Genomic DNA, 22452 nt, shown 5'->3' on the forward strand with positions numbered 1-22452 from the left:
TGACCGATCCTTCCCTTACAGTGGCTTCTGGCAGACTGACCCCCACCACTTGTTTCATAGCATATATATCATCAGGTAGTATGATGTCATATCTGCCATCTTGAAAATTCGTAATTTTTATGTTAGAAATTCGGGAAATATTTTAAAAATCATTAAAAAAAAATCAATCCAATTAAATTATAAAAATTTAAAAAACACCATTGCACTTATCGTTAGTATCACCATCTTGGATTTTATAAATGTTGCATGTTTCGTTACAGCCACCATCTTGAAAATCGGTAATTTCAATGATAGGAATTCGGGAAAAATTCCAAAATTCATCAATAAATTAACTTATTAAAATTCTGATTGATTTCCGTCCTTGGTTCGAAACTGCTAAGAGCAAAAAAAAAACATCAGTTCCTTCCTCCACCGAAGCCACCTACAAGTTATGAGGATCTCTCCTCCTTATTGATAACCCAGCCTTCATATCCTATAAGGATTTCCAGGCTGGGGCCCCCATGGGCACGGATCCGGATACGCCGTATACGCAAAATGGAAAGGCGTTAGAGGTGCAGCTATGCCCAGAGACTGAGGCTACCCATCGCAGCATAGGCACCACCACAATCCCCCTACCTCAGCTAACCAGACAAGTGGCTACACCCCTAAGCTCAAAAGGTGCAGCATTGCTGGCGCCTACCCAATTCTCCCACATCACACTGGGACTCCTCAATCACCCAGTGAACCCGTGGTCCGGTGGAGGTCTACCCAAACCTCTCCCAACTTTCCAGGCTGGTACCGGAGCTATGTCGTCGCTCACCACGTCGACTCCGCATCGGGCTTGAGGGGCCCTTGGAGCCTGCTCCAAGAGATAGGAACCACCACTACCAAGTACGAGTCCTACCCAGCAAGAATCCTGGGCCTTAGAGGGAACCTCAGCGGGGACATCATTCAAACATGATGGATTCTTCCCATACTACTACCAACTTACGTGCATAACACGGTAGACTGTTCGCCAGTAGCTAGATCAAACCATCACCAGTCAGACACGAGCCACCGGATGTCCTCGTCTCCTCGGATCAACCCCACGACCCGCCGTACCTCGGTGCGACGGATTTACAATCGATTAAGGCCCGGCTGTGACTCGAGTCATCGGGTGACGATCGCCGTCAGCCCCAGCTAGAAATGGGAGCTGCAGCGCCAAAGCCGGAGAAACCTGGGGGTCACCTCGGTTCCTACCCCGACTGTTAGGCCAGGATGCTCCCTTTCGAGCAGTTTACAGCCCTTTTTTTTAGGCCCGGGTTGCCCAAACACTGCAGCACCATACCCAGTCCTCCATTACCATAAGGCCGGATCCATTCACTATGAGGCCCTTTGCGGACCGATGCACCGAGGCTCGGCAATCGAACCCCCCAGGAAGGTTTCTATCGCATCTGCTGTTGCCCGCAGATTCAACCCTTTCACCATTCCTGGTCCCATACATGCCATTGAGGAGGCAACTGAGGCAGGGTTACGCCCGGCATTGCTCTCTTTAGTTAAGAAGGTGCTATGACCATAGCCACCTACAGACTGACCTACCACCACCAATACCAAGGTATATATCGTCAGCTGGTATGTCATGTCCGCCATCTTATCTTCATCTGCTGGAGACTGCCATCTTGATTTAGTCTGCCAGAGTGTGCTGGCGACATGTTTGTATAATTTTCTGTTCACCATACCTTTAACCTCGACTGTTGGCATTGAACTTTGACCTTGAACATTGACCTTGACCTTTAAATTTGACATTGATCTTGAAATTTGATCTTGATCTTGAAATTTGACCTTGACCTTGAAATTTGACCTTGACCTTGATCTTTGACTTTGACCTTGACGTCCATCATGGATCTGACATTTTATGTTCAGTACATGCTATCAGGAGCTACCGCCTGCTAGTGGTCATTGCCACCATCTTGTTTTCGTCTGCTGGAGGACACCATCTTGTGTGTGTACTCGTCTTACTATCATTACCATCATGTTAGTTTAATTCTAACCCGCTAGAGTGCAGTAATCTTTTATTACTGAGGTGCCCGTCATCTTGAAATTTGGGCACCATCTTGGAATCGTGTAATTATTTTGCTAGAAATTCGGGAAAAAATACCAAATTCATTAAATAAATCACATATTAATTTACATATTGAATCGATGGATTCCTGTCCTCGGTTCGATTCTTGACCAGTGACAGGTGTAACTAAATATTAAATATATTTAATATTTTGATTCCATTACCTTTCGTGGAATTTATTAATCATTCACTCTACGAAAAACAACTCAAGACAATATACCTGACCAACGAATTAAATACAATGCCGATATGCCTTAAATGAAAGTCTAATTTTTCGATAATCTGAATAACCTATAAACAGGTCATGTACAAAGCCACACATACAGGTCAAGTGTCTCCGGACCATGAGACCGAGTCATGACAATATCAGACATATAGGCTAGTCATTCCCGGACATCATGACCTTCTTTGTCGTTAGCTAATTACAGCCAATTAGACCATCATGAAATGTTTTATACATACTAAAGGACTAAGTGATATTGAAAAATTTTTAGTAACACCAAGAGGTTTTGAACTAGTAAATATTCAGTCACTACATATTTTACTACGCGCTATCAACAAAAAGGAAGCACCATCAACGGAAAGGCAGCACATTTGGAAGCACCATCAACGAAAAGACAGCACATTTGGAAGCACTATCAACGAAAAAACAGCTCATTTGGAACACCATCAACAAAAAGGCAGCTCATTTGGAAGCACCATCAACGAAAAGGCAGCACATTTGGAAGCACAATCAAAAAGGGCAGCCCATTTGGAATCACCATCAACAAAAAGGCAGCACATTTGGAATCATCATCAACGAAATTGCAGCACATTTGGAAGCACCATCAACGAAAAGACAGCACATTTTGGAAGCACAATCAAAAAGGAAGCACGTTTGGAAGCACCATCAACAAAAAGGCAGCACATTTGGAAGCTCAATCAACAAAAAGTCAGCACATTTGCACATTTAGAAGCACCATAAACAAAAAGGCAGCACATTTGGAAGCACCATAGAAAAAGGAAGCACATGTTGGAAGCACAATCAAAAAGGGCAGCACATTTGGAAGCACCATCAACAAAAAGGAAGAACATTTTGGAAGCACCATCAACAAAAAGGTAGCACATTTCGAAAGCACCATCAAAGAAGGAAGCACATTTTGGGCGCACCATCAAAAAAGGAAGCACATTTTGGGCGCACCATCATCAAAAAGGCAGCACATTTTGGAAGCACCATCAACAAAAAGGCAGCACATTTTGGAAGCACAATCAAAACGGCAGCACATTTCGGAAGCATAATCAACAAAAAGGAAACATATTTTGGACGCACCGTCAATCAAAATGAAGCACATTCTACAAAACGAAAGCTAATTTAACGAAAAGGAGGTACATTCTCAAGTACTTGCAACTCGCTACGATGCGATCGACAACGTTAAGTTAAGATATTATGTCTCCATCAGTCTATGAATCGGGTAGCAGTCACTAGGCCGAAAGTCATTTGGCCGAAATTTCGGCCTAGTGCCTTTCGGCCTAGTGCCTGTTGCCAGAGTTAAGACATATTTCCAGCGAGATAAATTTTCAATTTTTCGGCCTAGTGCCTTTCGGCCTAGTGTACTTGACGATACCTCTAAACTATTATTTCTATTTATTTTAATTTAATGTATTGCAATACCGGTTTCGCATTTCACACTCGCCTGCGCAGACTTCAGTTAAGGTACTTCAAGAAACATTTTAACCAATTTCCTTTCTCTCACATACCAAGATTAAATTACAGATTTCGCAAATGACATTATACCGGCTGGGGATTGTTTTTTTTTGTGATAATCTAAACAATAAACGCCACTCTCACCCAACAACTGTAACTAAATTCACATCCAAAAACTACAACATAGGTATGCTTTTATTTCTCCATTCAAATACACTTACCATTCTTGTTTTTATTTCAGTTGAGATTCTACTTTCTCCTTATTCTTTAAGTATTTTAATGTAGCTATCTTAACCTAACAAACCCTACCACTCCCGCCACATTTTTTGTGTACTATCACTCAAATCACAAAATATACAACTCACATTAACACTTATCTTCATTTGTTCCAGCCTCTTTGGCCTAGAGCCTTTCGGCCTACTGCCTTTCGGCCTAGTGCCTTTCGGCCTAGTGCCTTTCGGCCTAGTGCCTTTCGGCCTAGTGCCTTTCGGCCTAGTGCCTTTCGGCCTAGTGCCTTTCGGCCTAGTGCCTTTCGGCCTAGTGCCTTTCGGCCTAGTGCCTTTCGGCCTAGTGCCTTTCGGCCTAGTGCCTTTCGGCCTAGTGCCTTTCGGCCTAGTGCCTTTCGGCCTAGTGCCTTTCGGCCTAGTGCCTTTCGGCCTAGTGCCTTTCGGCCTAGTGATTTTCGGCCTACTGCCGCGGCCCCTATGAATCCACCAGTCTTTAGTTCCATAAGTATTTGCTCCAAATGTCATTGGCTCCATCAGTCATAGTCTCCAACAGTCTTTCGGCTCCAAAAGTCATTGGCTCCATCAGTCATTGACTCCAACAGTCTTTTGGCTCCAAAAGTCATTGGCTCCAATAGTCATTGGCACCAACTACCTTTTGCTTCAACAGCTCCAATGATATTTGGCTAAAATGATACTAGTCTAAGAGACTATGAGGCTACAAGGCTACGTTAAAAATATTACAAGTGAAGATTTAATAGCAGAAATTCAATTAATTAAATTTAACTCTGAATAAAATGACATGACTCACTAAGTAAAAAATCCTTCATGTTTAGATCGGTTTCTCAGAAGCAACCAGGAGCACACGGAGAAATCCATCTAAATATTGACGAGAATAATCGGGAGTACACGGATAAAACCATCTAGAAATTGGCAAGAATAATCGGGAGCACACGGAGAAAACCGACACACACACAATTCTTTTATATAAAAAAATTACAGAAAAAAGTTCAAAATAACAAAAAATAATAAAAAAGAGATAAAAAATTACAAAGAATTCTGGCTTGTGTCAGAACTGTATCCTTTTTCAACAAATGAGAAGTTCACAAGCTGTCAGAATTGTTTGTAATTTTTTATCTCTTTTTTTGGGGGGGATTTTGAATTTTTTTATATAAAAGAAATGTGTTTGTCAGATTTCTCCGTGTGCTCCCGATTATTTTTGCCAATATTTTTATGGTTTTATGTAACGGAAGGCAAACGAACTTTGCATAAATTATTTCCGTAAGCCTATGTATGGACACAATATCATATCACCTAACAAAAATCATAGTAGAGTCTTAACAAAGATCATGTCTGATTCGTTCCCTTTTAAAGCATAATTCGGGATAAAAATAGCCTATGTTCTATTCCTGGACATAATCTTTCTCTATGCCAAATATTATACAAACCTGTTCAGGTGTGATTGAATAATAAAAATTAAAACTTTCGCCATTATTATAATGGTCCTGACGCTGTCCTGACGCACTTTACCCGCATTAAAATTGTTTAGTCTATGTTTTACTCTGAGTTTAATATACTAAGGGAAAAACGATAATGTCTAGTTGAGATATACCAAAGAGGATAAAGATATATGTCCAGTTTATTGAGAAAACAGGTTTAACCCAATTTCAGTCCCTACATTTCCAAATTTCTAAAAAATAAATAAATAGTTTTTAGGTATTTAAGTGAGCAGTGGTTTTAAACCAAATAGTATAAATATATTTGTATATTTGCTCAGATTAGGGAGATATTAAGTATATGGCGAAAACAGTTTTCACCACTTTCCTACCCCTTAAAATTTAATTTCGAAAAATCCTGAAAATACTTTTTTTTTAGGTATTTAAATCAACAATGTTTGAAACCAAAAAGCATAGCGATTTCTGCCCAGGTTATGGAGATTTAGAGGAAGATTTTAAGGAAATTGCAAAGACAGTTTTCGCCCCTTTTCACTCTCTTAATTTTAGAATTTCCAAAATACTATACCATTTTTTTAGGTATTTTAATTTAGCAATTTTTTTTAACCAAACAGCAGTACCATATCTGCACAGGTTAGGGAGTTAAAAATAAAATGGTGTAAACATTTTTTCAACCCTGTTTACCTCCTGGAGAAAATAAATCATGCTATAACGTCATACCCGCTGCGAAATCTGCTCTTGGTCTGACGATTTCTATGATATAAGCTGTTATGGGAGCAGCTACAGTAATCCACGCAGCAGCTTTTACGAAAACCTGGTACCGTGGAGTATTTGTGTGTATATATATTTTATACGCATAATTAGAGAGCTTAGAGCTTAGTTTATCGGCGAGTACACTTTATTTTGTATTGTATAATTACTGGCCATAATCCTGCATTAAGACGCTTTCACATAGACTTGATTTCTTTAAACTTTGTTCTATTTCATTAACTTTACATGGCATCGCCCATTTTCACATTTTTGGGTGCAAAAACGTAAGTTACAATTATGGTGAGTAGGCCTTCTGCGTTACACAGTTTAAACTCCACTATAGCCAAGAAAAATGCAAAACTACTTCCACAAACCCGCAAGAACATAGACAAGTTGTCACGGCAATCTATATAAAAGCTCTCTACTATCCCTCACCGAATGTCGACAACAAAGCTGTCGTGTGCCTGTGTGCACATCTACGGCTGTACAAGTCGCTGTAATGCCCACTGGGTGTCCTCACGCCCCGTGGTCTTATTCTGTAATAGTACCTAGCAAAATGTTGCATTATAATTTTATTTACTTTGCATTTCCTTCACATATAGCTTTATGATCTCTTGGGCGATTGTATAAGCGTCGATTTTGTTTCTGATGGTAGACATCAGTCAGCAGATAACTATAATGCTTGAATAAAATATTACAAGGAAACTAAAATGGTTTGTTTTGTCGTACACCATATGATGAATATTAATTTGTACAGACATACATTGATTGCATTTTGTGTGTAAAAGGGTTTTATCTGCGCCGATCATTCAACAATAGGGAACAATTCAAAATTGTCTTGGAATAAAATAAAGAGTATAAACTGCCCATTTGGATTTTACGAACTCATTGCGTAAAAGAAAAAACCTGAAAGGCGGCCTTTCCGATGGGGCACAATTCAGGGTTTTCTTTCGCTTAAAACAAGGCGAACAGCCAACTCTGGAAAGGCAGCCCATCAGGATTTTACGGACTGTATGCGTACAAGGAAAAAACCTGAAAGGCGGCCTTTCCGATGGGACACAATTCAGGGTTTTCTTTCGCTTAAAACAAGGCGAACAGCCAACTCTGGAAAGGCAGCCCATCAGGATTTTACGGACTGTATGCGTACAAGGAAAAAACCTGAAAGGCGGCCTTTCCGATGGGGCACAATTCAGGGTTTTCTTTCGCTTAAAACAAGGCGAACAGCCAACTCTGGAAAGGCAGCCCATCAGGATTTTACGGACTGTATGCGTAAAAGGAAAAAACCTGAAAGGCAGCCTTTCCGATGGGGCACAATTCAGGGTTTCATTTCGCTTAAAACAAGGCGAACAGTCAACTCTGGAAAGGCAGCCCATCAGGATTTTACGGACTGTATGCGTACAAGGAAAAAACCTGAAAGGCGGCCTTTCCGATAGGGCACAATTCAGGGTTTTCTTTCGCTTAAAACAAGGCGAACAGCCAACTCTGGAAAGGCAGCCCATCAGGATTTTACGGACTGTATGCGTACAAGGAAAAAACCTGAAAGGCGGCCTTTCCGATGGGGCACAATTCAGGGTTTTCTTTCGCTTAAAACAAGGCGGACATCAAACTCTGGAAAGGCAGCCCATCAGGATTTAAATAATTGTGTGTGTGCTTGAAAAAATCTGAAAGGCACCCTTTCCAATGGGGCGAAATTCAGTCGCCCCTAATGGCCATTGCCTTTTTGTTTTCTTGAAGCAAACACAAATTATTTCATAATTAACTTTTCAGCAGCTTTAGGTTTGAAAGAAACAAGTTCTACTATGGTTAAAGATAACAAAAAAGATGGAGCAACATGCTAAGGATGTGGATTAGCAGTCAAGCCATTATAACTTTTAAGTTTTAATGCATAAATTCCTTGGCTAGTAATAATTTTTTTTAATTATTATTTATGATCTAGTTTTGATTTATGCATGGATATCAAGTTGATTTTTGTTTTATGATTTTTAAATGTACATGTCATATATACTTTTCTACAAGTTTTAACTACATCACATTCATAATATAAGAATGAATTACATTTGAAAAAAAATACTGTTCCTTCAAAAGCATCCAAAGCTGACTGGATATCTTCATTCTGGGTATTAGCACCTCCCCAAAGAGTAGCAGTTTTTACAACTGTGATGTCGACAAGGGCTACGCCCTCCCTAAGCCTGATGTGCCTTATGCCACTGCCGACCCCCTCTACCCCCACCGACACCCTCTATTTCAAACCTCCCGCCAACAAATGTGTGTGCGTGAGTGTGTTTGGTCGCCCTGCACTAACCCTTTCGGCACCCACCCTAACTGGAGCGGTGGAGACTGCATCTTTTTTAAATAATGTAGTAATACTTAAATATCTGCAATATTTAATTCTTAAATCTAAATTAACTTGTAATTTTTAAAAGGTTTAAATAGTTATGTTTAATTGTCTGTCATATCAAATTACTAACGGTAAGTTCAGCACTTCCTGCAGCCATGACACCCAGGGCCCGGGGCAGTCTCTTCCGTTCGCCGTGCGGGGTAGGACGCATCTCAGCACCTCGTCGACTTCAACTTTTGCTCGCAACTAATCCGTTATCATCCGCCGTAGTAACTATTTTTAAACCTTTTTGAATCTAATTTCGAGGCCTACCCTGGCGGCAGACTGTGTAACTTAATTAATTAAAGCTCCCCGGAGCGTTTTAGATTAATCGCGGACTTATGCTTTCGGGGCCGGACCACGCGGTGTCCTGGTCAGCAAGAAACCTGGACTATGTGCTATTTTCTGTGTGCGTCGTGAGTGTGCGTTTCGATGCCAATAAAGCTCAATATTCACCAGACTCGTTGCACTTAATTCTCAACCACGAGTTTCTCAGCACAGAGACGGAGGTGTGTGGGGCGCCTCAAGACCCCACGAGCAGTAACATAGCGCACCCGCCGCTGAAAGCGGGCCGGTGAGTGCTAGCGGGGGGGAAGTCGAGCCTAGCTCCACAAGGGTCACGTCACGGCCCTGGGACAGAGTCGGTAGCCGGGTCCACGTGCCCATCCACGTGGTGGCGCCCAAGATCTACACGTAAGCCGATTTGAAACCCCACCCCCTATCACGACAACTGTGTTAAACAGAACAATAAATATATAATTCCTAGAAATATAAGTTTTACTTTTAAAATATAATGTACTATTAATTGATTGTCTACACAGTTGTTCTGTTATCTTATATAGAAAACAGCTCTGCTTGAAGACATGTTAAGAATTGAGTTACTCACATTACTTTTTACCTTCCTAGTCAGTAAACCATTATATTATTTGAAATGTAGCTCTATATTTAGTAGCAGACTAAGAAGCAAGAGCAGTAGTAAACTTTAACATTTTTTAAGAGTAATACAAACTCTAGAAAAGTTTTAAAATAAATCTGAAATTAAATAAGTTAGTTATTTTATGTAAAAAAAAAAACTCATTTTATATGTTTTACAACTGTTTAAATTGTTACCGACCAAATGCAAATTTATTACAACAATGAAATCAGATAATTTATAATAAAAAACCTTTAAGATGGTTCTTTTTTGGTACTTGACCATGTTTAAATGTGTTTAGCTGTAACTTATTTTTTATTTTAAATTTTTATTTTTTTTCTCTTAATAATTTTGCAACTTTATGTTTATTGATTAGAAATAAACTTCTTGAAATTAAAAATACTTATGTTTTATAAATCCTCCAGTTAACACACAGTTGAGGTCGATCGTCTCAGCTGCACTCACCTGCAGTTTTGGAGCCTTGCACTGCCGGTGGCACTGCGGAAGAGGAGAAAATTGCGGGCTCCATGGTCTGGTTACTTCCTGAGCTAAAAAGATGAGGACCCCCTCCGCCAAACAAACGTGGTGCCATCATCTTTGCACTTGTTTCCGGTGTAACACCAAACGAACATGGTGCCGCCAACAGCATCCTTGATTGTGGTCTCGTACCAAACGGTTCTCGTGCAGACAAAGGACTTGCACCGAAAAAACCAGATGTTGACATCTGACCTGCACCAAGTATAAGAAATGTTGAACAAGGTGCTGATAGATCATCTATATACTCAATGAACTAAATCCTTATGAGAGACCTGTTGTGGGAGCACACTGTGTGGCAAATGAAACTGGATTCCACTGTGCTTTCATCTTCTTCTTGTTGAACCCAAACACTCCACCGCCATGTGCTGTCCCTACTGCACCTGAGAAACCAGCACCACTATATGTTTAGAATGATACACTGATACAATATCGTGATTAACCAGTAGAAAAGCCAAGATATTATGGTGTAAAAAATAAAAGCACATTTTGTCATTAAAAATTAAAACACATGTAAAAATAAGTACATATCAAGCACAATTACGTTGATACACTGCTTTAACAATTCACGGTAAGCATGGGTGTAGATCCTGAAGTGAGCCAAGGGGGCTTCCCCCCCTCCCAAGGGAATTAAAAACCCCATTGCTGATATGGCCCACTTGTGCTTGCAAAATCATAACTATGAAATGGGAATGACAGATTTTCCTAAAGATTACCTACAGATTTTCAAACTTGGTTGTAAGACATTTAAAATATGTACAGAAAAAAAATACTAATCTTACATACTATAATGATGTAGTAAGTTAAACAAGAAAATGCCACTAAAAAATTCAAGATGCTTCTGTAATGTTTCTCAGTTCATAAGAAAGAAATCTATAAGTATGAAAATAAAATAAAAAATTTTAAAATCTATGTCTAAAGCCAGGATGTTATGGTTTTATATTATGACAAGTTTCGTTGTTAACATTTTTATTTTTACCGTATCATGCAGTAATATATAAAATTAAATTACTCAATTATCAAACCAAGAAATGGTGTTATTAGACCTAGTAAATCTATTTAACTCTTTAAGTAGTGGGAAAAAAATATTTTTTACATATCCCTCATTTAGCACAACTAATTCGTTCCTAAAAATGCTTGTGTTATTTGAAATCGCGTATTCTGAAGCATTAGTTTCCATAAATAGCAAGGCTAATTTATTTAATGTGTTCGTTTCAAAATTGTGTAGGAAAATATACTTAACGTAATATAAATGTGTAGAATAACACTCAATTATAAATATGTCACACCATTAATCTTTATATGCCTCCCATCGCACTTTGTATGATAAATACGACGCCACGTAACGGGAGATATTTTATCGTCAGTCAGCTGGCTGACTTGCCCACCCGGGCGTGACCTACAACTCACGTCACGTACCTTTCCAAACCATCCTTTACTGACAGTGAAACTGATATTACTGTCCAGCTGGCTTAAGGGTCCTGAGTCCTTTGAGGTTCCTTGAGGACCCCTGGGGATTAAGAGCAGAGCTATGACGTGTCGGAGCTGTAGTCGGCTCTAGTATCTGAGTGAAGCTCTTGTTCAGGATTCCAAAAAGGGCGTGTGAAGCGAATATATAGCCTCTCCTGCTTATGGCAACACATAGCCTTCTCATGGCGCCAGTGTTTAAACAAATATGGGATATGCCGGGGGTGCCCACTCCTCTGACTTCCTCGGTGTGTCGGAATGGGAATTCTGGTGGATTACTAAGCTGTGGGCAGGTGACTACGCCCTGCTCCTGCAGAAAGCCCACTAGGGGGTTTTGGACCCCCAAACCCTAGGTGGTGTCTCAAAGCATCGAATTCAATGTGTAGAATTCATGATGCATATGGAATAGTGAAGGGTGGTAGCGTGGCAGAGGTGTTCTCCCGGTAAGGGTATCCGGACTTTGGCAAGGCTGTAACCCTTTGGGCGGAGGATAGTCTAAGAGTCGGTAATTAAGGCAGTCTTTGGTTTGGTGTAACCTTACCTACCCGGGCTCTGGCACAAATGTAACCTACGGGCGGGAGACATGCTGATACTGATAAACACAAGGACATCCATGTCCTTATTCGGGGGGGCTCGGCCGCTGCGAGGCTGTCCGGGAAAGCACTATACCTAAAAATGAAGGGTACCATGGGACTGATCCTTTACTGTGATAGTTCCGTGCTGAGATTTCCTCTAATGGCTCCGGATCAGGAGTGGAGTAGGAAACGTGGTGGTAGTGGTCCTCCTACGATTGGAGAACACTCCGAGAGGTCCCCGCCCCGTTGACGAGTGGAAGTGTTGAGCTACTTAAGCTCGGGTACTAGCCTGCTGAGCTAGTAGAGGTTGGATAGGCCTCGGCTGGATCACGAGCAACTGGGTGACCGAGGGGTCCCAGGGATGTGAGAGGCATGGTTCCGTGACGGTTCTACTCAGATTCTACAGAGGGGGCTATCTCTGTAGGTGGTCTTGGGGTTCACGGCGGAGCTGGGGGTTGGTCGGTGGGGCAGAAGAAGGGATGGGTCTCCTCAACCTCTCGACCTAGCCGTGCGCTCGCCAGTAACATGCCGCGATTGGAAATGGCGTATTTATTCCTGGTTCTCGGAACCCATGTTGAACACTGGCAACAGTGTCAGGCATGTAAAAGATCCATCTTTTCTTTTAACCAGGACTATGCCCATTTAGGATCAGATGCCTGGGGGAGTTTTGATGTATTCATGCGGTGTGAATCTAATAATGTGTCCGGACAATTACATTTTAATTTTTCAAAAATTAAAGTGCTTATTCGCGTATCACCACCTGGTTCACACCAATCCTGTCAGGCCAATGATTATTTTTTTCATTGCAACATTCATTTAAGAACATTTTCCACGTGAATCATCTGTTCATTTCTGTTCCGGTATCTAATGTCAAATGTATTCCCGCTAGTACAACCAACAGCATCCTACTTTTATAAACTTTTGATAAGAGTCCTTATTTTGTACGATTGTGCGCACAGTTGACTTGCTTAAAACTAAAGTGCGACCAACATAAACTGGCCTTCATGACAATCTGTGTGCCGTAATACTTCTAGTTTTGTCTCAAATACTTGAACACGATGCATTATGAGTGATCAAGCACGTACAGTTACCGGCAGCTGAATGGGCAGACGTTGATTTTGTTTGAGTGAATTCCCTGCCACTGGCTACACTAAGTTCATGGCCTGGTCTGTGGCTAGGCGACAACGGTACGGCACGGCAGCATACGCACGGACGTACAAAAATTTAGTCCTTTACACTCCATAGCCGCAATTTAACTTGCCATAGCTGATGTTTGTACAACAGCCGATAGCGTAGTCCTGCACGAGCATCTCTTCCCCCCTTGTTTGGCTAACTGTATCCCACGGCACATCTGTTGTTTACAGAAGTTGAAACAGACTTCATGGCGTCGTGCCAGACTTTTTTTTTTTGCCTGCAGAGATTTTGTGTTAACTGAAATTTACAGACGTGCTATTAAAGACTGGGGCAGTAAAATTAACATCGTGTTAAATGAATCAGAGCAATCTGAAGATGTGCTAAGTGCGGGATAGGTGTACAGATTGTAGGCTTTATGTTTATTTCTGGTGCCAAAATATTTTAAAATATTTAATTTACTTTTTGTTACCCTCTCTTATTATTTAATAAGAATCAAAATTAAATATTAAAAAAAAAAAAATTATATTTTTACATTTTGTTGTTTTTTTTTTGTTTTTTTCTCTGTAGGTCTTTAGTCATATATGTATGGAATCAGCTGTAGAGTGCTTTTATTTACTTTACTTTGAAAAATCATCATACATAGATACTAAATAATTTTCTTTCTTTGTACTTAATATTTTAAGTTTTTAAATAAAAGCCTAAACTAAAGAATTGCTAAGTATATTCTATATTTTAATAGAAAATATGAGGTTGAGCCGGCAGTGAAGCCAGCCGACATCAAGATTCGAAATGTGCGCCAAGATTCATAGAGTTCGCTGGGGATGTGTCACCTCCCCTCCTTTTCTCCTACCATTCCACGCTCTCTCACGCACGAGTTGTAATTAGAGACATAGCGAGTCCGGGTTTTTCTTCTGCATTTGGTATCAAACATGGCAGTATGCTACCAAGCAGAGGGACATTTGGGTGCATCATGCCACGCAAATCTTGAGTTTGTTTTTGGTAATATGTAATATCACAGAATAGGCAAATTTCACCTTTTGGAACCGCCCTGTAAGAAATTTTCTTTAGGTCAACTACTTTTGATTATTATGGCTTTTGAGGATAGTGTTCACATAAACACGTTTGTGGATAATTTGCATTCTATTTGTTTGTGGTTTGAGTCACTGTGGTCGCTATAGCGTGTGGTACATTATGCTCTCTATCAGTTGTCAGACGGAAGTTAATAAGTTTTCTTTATGGCTGATCTAATCTTTGTTTTTAGACATTATAAACATGGGTAATGCTAATTTTTCAAGCTTGTGAGAGACTTCTCCTTAATTTGTATTGTGTCAGTGGTCGCACAGTCAGTCAGATTCCATTTGAGTTGTGTAGGCTAGCGCAAACATGAGTCTGCTTGTGGGGACACAGGATAAGGCATGCCATGCTACACGATGTTGGTTAGGCCTGTGCGAATAGTGTTTTTTGGATGCGAAGCGAATATCGAATCGAATACTAAAAATATTCGCGAAGCCGAATCGAATTGTGAATATGTATATTTCTTGACAAGGCAATATTACACCTAAATTATTAAATACTGGATTAATAGGTAATAGTAAGGCTTTGATTCAACGTTTTATCTGTATTATATTTTTACTAGTAACAAAGCAAAGAAATAAGCAAAAAATTGAATTCTAAATATTACAATGAATAAAGCAAATCATATTTTTATGCAGTTACATTAGAACTACAATGGTGCTTTGTTTTTTAGGCAGTTAAGTATTAAAAAAATTAACTATCTAAAGATTTGTTATTATAGTTAAACATATCAAATGTCATTGTTCAACATGTCAAATGTCATTTTAAATTTGACTTCAAAAACACCAAATGTTCAACATGTTGAGGGAGAAGGCATTCCCTTCTACTGGTAACAACACTACCTGCCACTGAAAACAGTCGTTGAGAACTCACTTGAGTGGCAGGAATCCCTAAATATTTTGCAGCTACAACAGACAAGTTTGGATATTTTTTACTTCCTTGATTTATCCACCAACCCAGTGGATCGTCACTTCTTGGAAGACACGGTTGACTGAGATAACTTCTTATTTCATCTTCTTTCTGGTTAGTGGCTGGTTGGTTGGGCAGTGAGTCAAGTGCAGCCCACAAAACAGATTTTTCTTCACTAGATTTTACAATCACCTTTTCATTTGCTTCTTTTGGTAAAATTTTTTATTCAGTACCAAGAATACTTTCTGCCTCAACATCAGACATCAGCACACCCTTAAATCTAGGGTCTACTAGCATTGCAATGCAACTGACTTGCTCCTTCTTGAAATTCGGAAATCTTGACTTCAAGTTTTTGCACAATGCTTTGGCAAACAAAATACCATCTTTCTGCTGTTGTGCATGGCTTTCTAGGTTGGATGTTAGACAGTGGAGAATTGGTATTATCATTGATGTGGTTGGATAATTTTCGCCACTCATTTCTTCTGTTGCTTCAGCTAATGGTTGTAGCACCTCAACAATACTTTCTGCTTGTTTCCATTCCGATGATGACAACATTTCTGTATTTCCACTGTTGGCTTGTTCTGCGACCAAGGCAGCTTTTATTTGTAACAGCCGCTTTAACATGAGAAATTCAGAGCTCCAACGTGTGTCTACATTTTGTATTACCTCAAGCTGAGGCATATTTAGTTGTGCCTGGAGATTGTGTAGTCGTTTTCTAGCCGAACTACTCCTCCTGTAGTGAGCAACAATACCTCTAGCCTTGCTCAGTAGAGTTTTCACACCGGGACATTCCTTTTTACTGTCTTCAATGGCTATTTGGAGGGTGTGGGCAAAGCAATATCGTGAACGTTCATGAAACAGTGAAGAGAAAGCCAGCTTAAAATTGGCTGCATTGTCTGTAATGGAAAATATGGGAACAGTACATGTTTCCGTACATATTCCCCACTCTGACAAAAGAGACTTGATCGTTGTGCTGATATTAACACTCGTGTGGGACTCTTGCAACGCAACAGTGTTCAGTGCAAATGAAATGTAGGTAAAATCTGGTTGCAGGTAATGACACGTCAGGCTGAAATAACTGTCAGTGGACCGAGATGTCCAACTATCTGATGTCAGAGACAGAGCTGATATTCTAGGCAAATCATTCGACAACTGGGACTTAAGCGTTTCTTTGGTTTCATTGTACAAAGCTGGTATGTAGTGTTCTGAAAACGTTGTTCTGGAGGGCACTGGGTAAGTGGGCGCTATGTACTTGTTGCCAAGTAAATCCCTGAAACCTTTGCCTTCAACAAAGTCACAAGGCAGCATCTCAGAAGCCAACATTTTTGCAATTTGTTTTGTGATGCTTTGTCACCTGGTTGCATTTTTTTGTGTTTGTTAACAAAATCGGAAATTTTTGGTTGTGTTAGGCCTACTTGAAGATTTTTTGATGTTTGAGACATCTCTGAATTTTTGCATTCCTGTAACTTCGCATACAGCATCTTGTGTTTGTTTTGCAAATGGTTTTGCAGTGTAGTAGTAGTACCTAAAAAAAAAATATTAAATAACCATTTTCATAAAATTATATTAATTATTTTTAATGTTGCATACCTAACCTAACCAACCGTTCACAATCCACACCAATTCACAGTATTTTTTATGTAGCTCACCTAGCCTAGGCAATTATTTATGGGAGGGGTGAAAACAGAAAGTAAAATATTAAAAAAAAAATAATAATAATTTTGCTAGTGTTCCTTCATTGTCCCACAAAGCATCTTAAATGCTACAAACCAAACTCAACCATTCATATGGCTTTATATGTTAAATGTCGCAAACTTAACCTAACAAACAATTCAAACAAATTTACAGCGTTTTAAATGTAGCTAAGTAACCTAGCCTTCCCAAAAATTTTACATTATTTTTACTGTAGCCATACTAACCTAACCAACCATTAAAATGATAAATTACCAGGAAACTACTTAAACTATTGCAATTATATTATACAGAATTAGAAAAAATGTAAGCAAGAAAAAATGCATTTGGAAATTTTTGATTACTTTTGTTTTGATGTGCCCCTGTCATCAGTAACTATCCTAACATAATATAATCATTCCAATAATTGAAACCATTTTATTGTATTATAAATAAAGCTAACCTAACTGTTCAAATGGTTGACTGCAAGTATTGCAGTGTTGTTTCACAGAATCATCAAATATGGTGAGAGGTATTTAACAATACCTTTTTTTATTTATTTATATTTAATTGTTTTCAAAAGAACATATTATATTCTATAAAATTATCCATTTTAAATTAAACGAAACGTCTCTGTATGTTATGATAATATACTATAAAATATTTCATTATTTGCATTTCTTAGTCTGAAATGGTAACGAACACAAAATAAAAGTTTTTTTTTTTTTCGCACAATCTTGTTTTGAAAGGCAGAAGGATTATTGAAACCTCTAAATAAAGTGCGGTTATGTCCTCACAATATCATTTGCGTCTTTACTCCTAAAATTAAACAAGTTTATTTTATAGTTAGGTTCAAACAGATATTTACATATAAAAAGAAAGATTATATAATTTCATAAGTATTGAATACTACTTCCGTGAAAACCAAAAAGCTGATGTATGCTAGTAGACATAATTTTCTTTATACAATTTGTTTGGACTTGGGTAGTGTGAATAAACTTGCCTCGTGTCGTCGAGAAGATTTTATTGCAATCGTTGCACATTGCCGCCGAACTTCCCGATTCGGTGAAATAATCCCAAATAAGGCTTGTTCTTTTACGCTTTAAACAAAAACCCGGTGATTCGTCACAACTTCGGCTTGAACTAGCCATTTTACGTGGTAAAGAGAATGTTTACTCTATGTCGTCATAACCTCACAGCTCACACCTCACGACTGAAAACAAAGTAGCAACTACGGCCGTGGCTGCAACTGGAGATTATCGATGTTCATTTGTTCAATACAATCGATTTACGTGGCCATTAATATTCGTATTCGTAGCGTGTTTGATGATTTGCAGGAAAAACTAAGGCTGTATTGGGACTCACTGAGCTAGCACTTTATCGCACGACGGTATTTACCGACTGTTTTATTTTTTTTTTAAAAAAAAAAGCTTCGCAATGCATGCGAAGCTTCGCATCACGTTCGAAGCTTCAAATGAAACGAATAGCAAATTACTGGCGAAGCCGAATCGAATATCGAAACAAGCTTCGATTCGATTCGCAAAGTCGAAGCTTCGCACAGGCCTAATGTTGGTAGACATTAGCGTAATCGTTGGTTAATTGTTTCGTAATATGTTAGTAAGTTAGTGCATTTGACTTTGTCTTCTTTGTGCACACTTGTAAACTGACCTTTCTGAGGACATAGTCGAACTTTTAGTTTTGTTAAGAGGATTTAAAGTGTGAACATGTATACCGTTTGTAAGTCATTGAATAGTCTCGCTCAAATAGGTGTTAACTTGTGTGTAGCTCATTTCGACGCTTGTGTTTCTTCAGGGTGGCCACTCTATCTGGAATTCTAAATTCCTGGTTATTTCCAGGTTTTAAAGGCTCTGAATTAAAAAATTTCAGGTTTTGCATTCCATTATTTAAAAACAAGTTCCACTGGAAAAAAAGTTGGGGTATTTTAATAAATTTAACATGCAAATTTATTAACTGATCATGCATATATTAAATTTAAAACAACCACAAAAATTTTTCTCAGGTTTTTAAACTCTTAGGAATGCTTCTAGTAACTCTGCATGCTCATATAAGATATTCCAAGAAGACATTAGGAGTAAAACAAGCAACTTAATTTCTTTTGTAAAAAATTATTAAATTGAAGAGTTAAAATTGTTAAGTATATTTTGAGACATAGCTACTTTTACATCTAATAAGCTCAATTTTCTAAAAATTATTTTAAAAATTAGTTTTAAAGCATCTACATATTTCTCACAGTTTTCTTAATTTTACAATTCACATCACAAAATGTTAAAATATTTCAGTCATTCACTTTGAAGGAATAGAATCTTCATTTATATACAACTTATGTACACTCAATATATATATTGTTTAAGAAAATGATTTGCTAGTATATTAAAAGTTTGCAAAACTACTTCTACATTTAGACACCTTTTATGTGCTCATATATAATAATTCTACCTCTTTTTCTTAACTTCATGGAGCAGTTGAACTTTTTTTGTCTCCTCATCTCTCCTCATCTCTCTAACAAGGCATTTCCTCTCTCTTGTTGCATTTTATTCCAATTGGTCATTTTTTTCATTTTCTTCCATGCTATCCACATAAGCATGGGCAATTCACACTGCTTGCAGCACGGGATTTGTGATTTTAACTGGTTGAATTCCACCTGCATTTATCACTGCGTCATACCCTTCTCTTACGGCACCATAGACTACCGTGTTTTATCGCATAATTGTCGCACATTTTATACTAAAATCAAATTTGAAAAGTAGGGGTGCAACGTTTATTCTAGAAAAAAAATTTTTAAGGTAAAGTTATTCATAAAAACAAAACCCATTCATGGAAAGTATGTTTATTTAAAAAGTGAAGTATAAAAGAGCACGCCAAACAATTTAAATTAATAAATCATGCAACAAAAACCTTTTTTAAACTTTAAATAGAAAAATAAAATCTGTGACCCGAATGCAACTATCGTCGTAGTACACACTTACCACAAAAGAGTGCGGGCCATCAGATGTAGTTAACTTGGCACTCAACAGAGAGCACGCGTAGCATGCAATCGGCGAGATATCGATATTCGACTATGTGTGCGCGCTCTATACGGGAAGCAACATAACCAAACATGAATGATGCTGGTTATATTTTTACAAGCGGTACACCGCAGCGACGTAGACGATTAGATAAAGATTATAACTTTTAAAAAGCCTTTAAAAGAAAATTTACACATCACACAATTTTGTATTTCCGTTAATTAAATAAGTACGTGATAATGTCCGAATAAATATTAGAATATTAGATTTTGACTTTAAAATACATCGTTTTATATGGAAAAAATACCTACACAAAGAGCTCGGAATCTAATAGCAGAACCAAAAACATCATGCAACAATTACACAAGAGGGTTTTTTATTCAAATTTTGATGCCCTAAAATATAGGTGCGACAATTATGCGCGTGCAACAATTATGCGATAAAAGAGGGTAGTCTAATTTCTTCCACGTTCAAAATAATATGTTGGTTTTATTCTGTAGTAGAGTCTCCAGTCTTTGACATGACAAATCAAAGTACAGTAAACTACCGATTACTCATGTTAATTGGGACCTACCAAATCCCAGATAATTTAAATCCTGTAAAAAAAAAAGATAATCTGTTTCACATTTAAAGGTTGCCCTGGAAATTAAATCGCACCATATATTTGTCTTCAGTAGAATCTGAAGACATGAGAAGTCTTTGTGTACGGTGTCTCTGCGTATTGAGACACAAACAATATGGCACTGTGTTGCCATGCAGTTTCTTTCTGTCTGCTGGAGGTGGCCACAATGTTGCTTCTGCATTGTGCAGTGTTTGACTTCGCAAATGTATTTAATGTTCATGTGGAAAATATCTCGTTTGTGATTAATGATTAACCATTCGTATGTCTGCTTATGATTAACTTTGCCTGTTTAAGTATCTTTACGTGGATTATTTTGTAACTTCTTATCTATGTATTACGTACATTGTCACACCCTTTGGTATTTGAGAAAGCATGTGAACTGAACTTTTATGTCAACATTTTTGAGAATCACTATTAAAGCAAAGCATATCACGGACCACGTTTTTTTCTATAGAAACATTGTACCCCGACTGTGCCCTGTAATCTTGTTTCATGAATCGAAAGGGTGTGTAACACTTGTGAATTTTTCTCCACAGCAATAGGGTCAGGCAGGACCTAACACAAGGTCCCCCCACCTGCCTGTACATGTACACTACTCGCGGGTCAGGGGTTTGGTTGCCTGAGGGAACCCCTCCAATCATCTGCTGGTTTCAAGGTAATTTTGGTGAATTTCACTGTGGTTTGTGCTCATTACATTTCCGTGTTATGCTGTGTACTGACTTACATTTTGGTGTTTGACGATACATTTTTCAATTTCGCTTTTTGGTTTAATCGATCACCATATCATCTTGCCTCTAACCATTAGCCATTACAGATGTCTTCCTCACAAATTCCTGCATACATATGTCAGACTGAATGATACATGCCTATTCTCCTGGCATTAACAGCTAATGAGTCACTCAATAATCTTGTAGTTGATAAAATACTTTAAAAAAATAGTAAAACAAAAATGCTGAAAAGTAAAATTTTTTGAAGAAAATATGATTAAAAATAACTTATTTCAAATACCATTCAAAACAATGTGTTGCAACAAAGCAGTTCATCACTATCGGCTGATCACCGACCAGCCAATAGCAAGAAACACATTTGATTGGACATAAGAGTCAAATGCTAAAATAGATCTAAATATACTTAGCAACATATGATGAAAACATTAACTGCTTTGTTTGCGACATGCGCCAGGTATCCAGGTGCCTGGCAGGCCCTCACGGCTACTGACCCGACCTCACTACCCCCTGCCCCCGCGTCTCCCTTCCGCAGCGCTGTTATCTATCCCCTAACGGCCTGGAAATTCCGCGGTCTTACTGAGGCCACCATGTGGAGTAATGTGAATAAGCGCCGCTATTCTGGATACTTCGAGTATCGGGTCGGCCTGGGATTACGCAACATATCACAACCACTCCAGTCCGTTCCAGAAAGACAGCCAAGCTGTGTGTGGACAGGAGCGAACCACTGTTCAGTCTAGCTCCAGTGAGGAGTGTGAACTGTGGCCTGGACAATACTTAAGTGTATTGTGAACAGACATTAAGTGTGGTGATTTAATTAGTAATGTAAATAGTGGTAGTAAATAAAACTGTATTAAAAATTAATTGGGTTGTACTTATGAACCCGTGTTCCCTACTCGTAACAATATATATAGCCAGGCAGTTTTCTACCTAGGTTAGCTGAGAGAAAATATGAAATATCTTCAGGAATTAAAAATTTTAGACTAATAAACCACGAGGATAAACCTCTTTGAGGATAGATCAAAAGTGGAATATTTTATTGTAATTGTACAGCAGAGTTCTGTTAATCTCCTCGACTAGATACGGTCAGACTCTGTCCAGATCACAAAAAAATTCAAATAAAACTGACTTTGCTTTAAAAAGCACATAGTTAAATTTTTATTTGTGTTAAACTATAAATGTTAGTTTTTTTTAATAGCTATAACTTTTCCTACAGCATAATTTTATTACTGT

General features: G+C 38.6%; 1 protein-coding gene across 4 annotated transcripts in view; it reads right to left on the reverse strand.

Moving 5' to 3' along the window:
- Positions 1 to 22452, reverse strand: part of LOC134540990 (inter-alpha-trypsin inhibitor heavy chain H4-like) — a 149830-nt gene that overhangs the window by 42890 nt on the left and 84488 nt on the right. For all 4 annotated transcript variants that reach the window (XM_063384130.1, XM_063384121.1, XM_063384104.1 and 1 more), the window contains 2 exons: positions 10292 to 10399; positions 9948 to 10211 (listed from right to left, as the gene is read on the reverse strand). In XM_063384130.1, coding sequence (XP_063240200.1) covers positions 9948 to 10211; positions 10292 to 10399 — 372 coding nt within the window. The remainder of the gene's footprint in view (positions 1 to 9947; positions 10212 to 10291; positions 10400 to 22452) is intronic.

Source organism: Bacillus rossius, chromosome 1 (genome assembly GCF_032445375.1).
Source record: "Bacillus rossius redtenbacheri isolate Brsri chromosome 1, Brsri_v3, whole genome shotgun sequence".
Lineage (NCBI taxonomy): Eukaryota > Metazoa > Arthropoda > Insecta > Phasmatodea > Bacillidae > Bacillus > Bacillus rossius.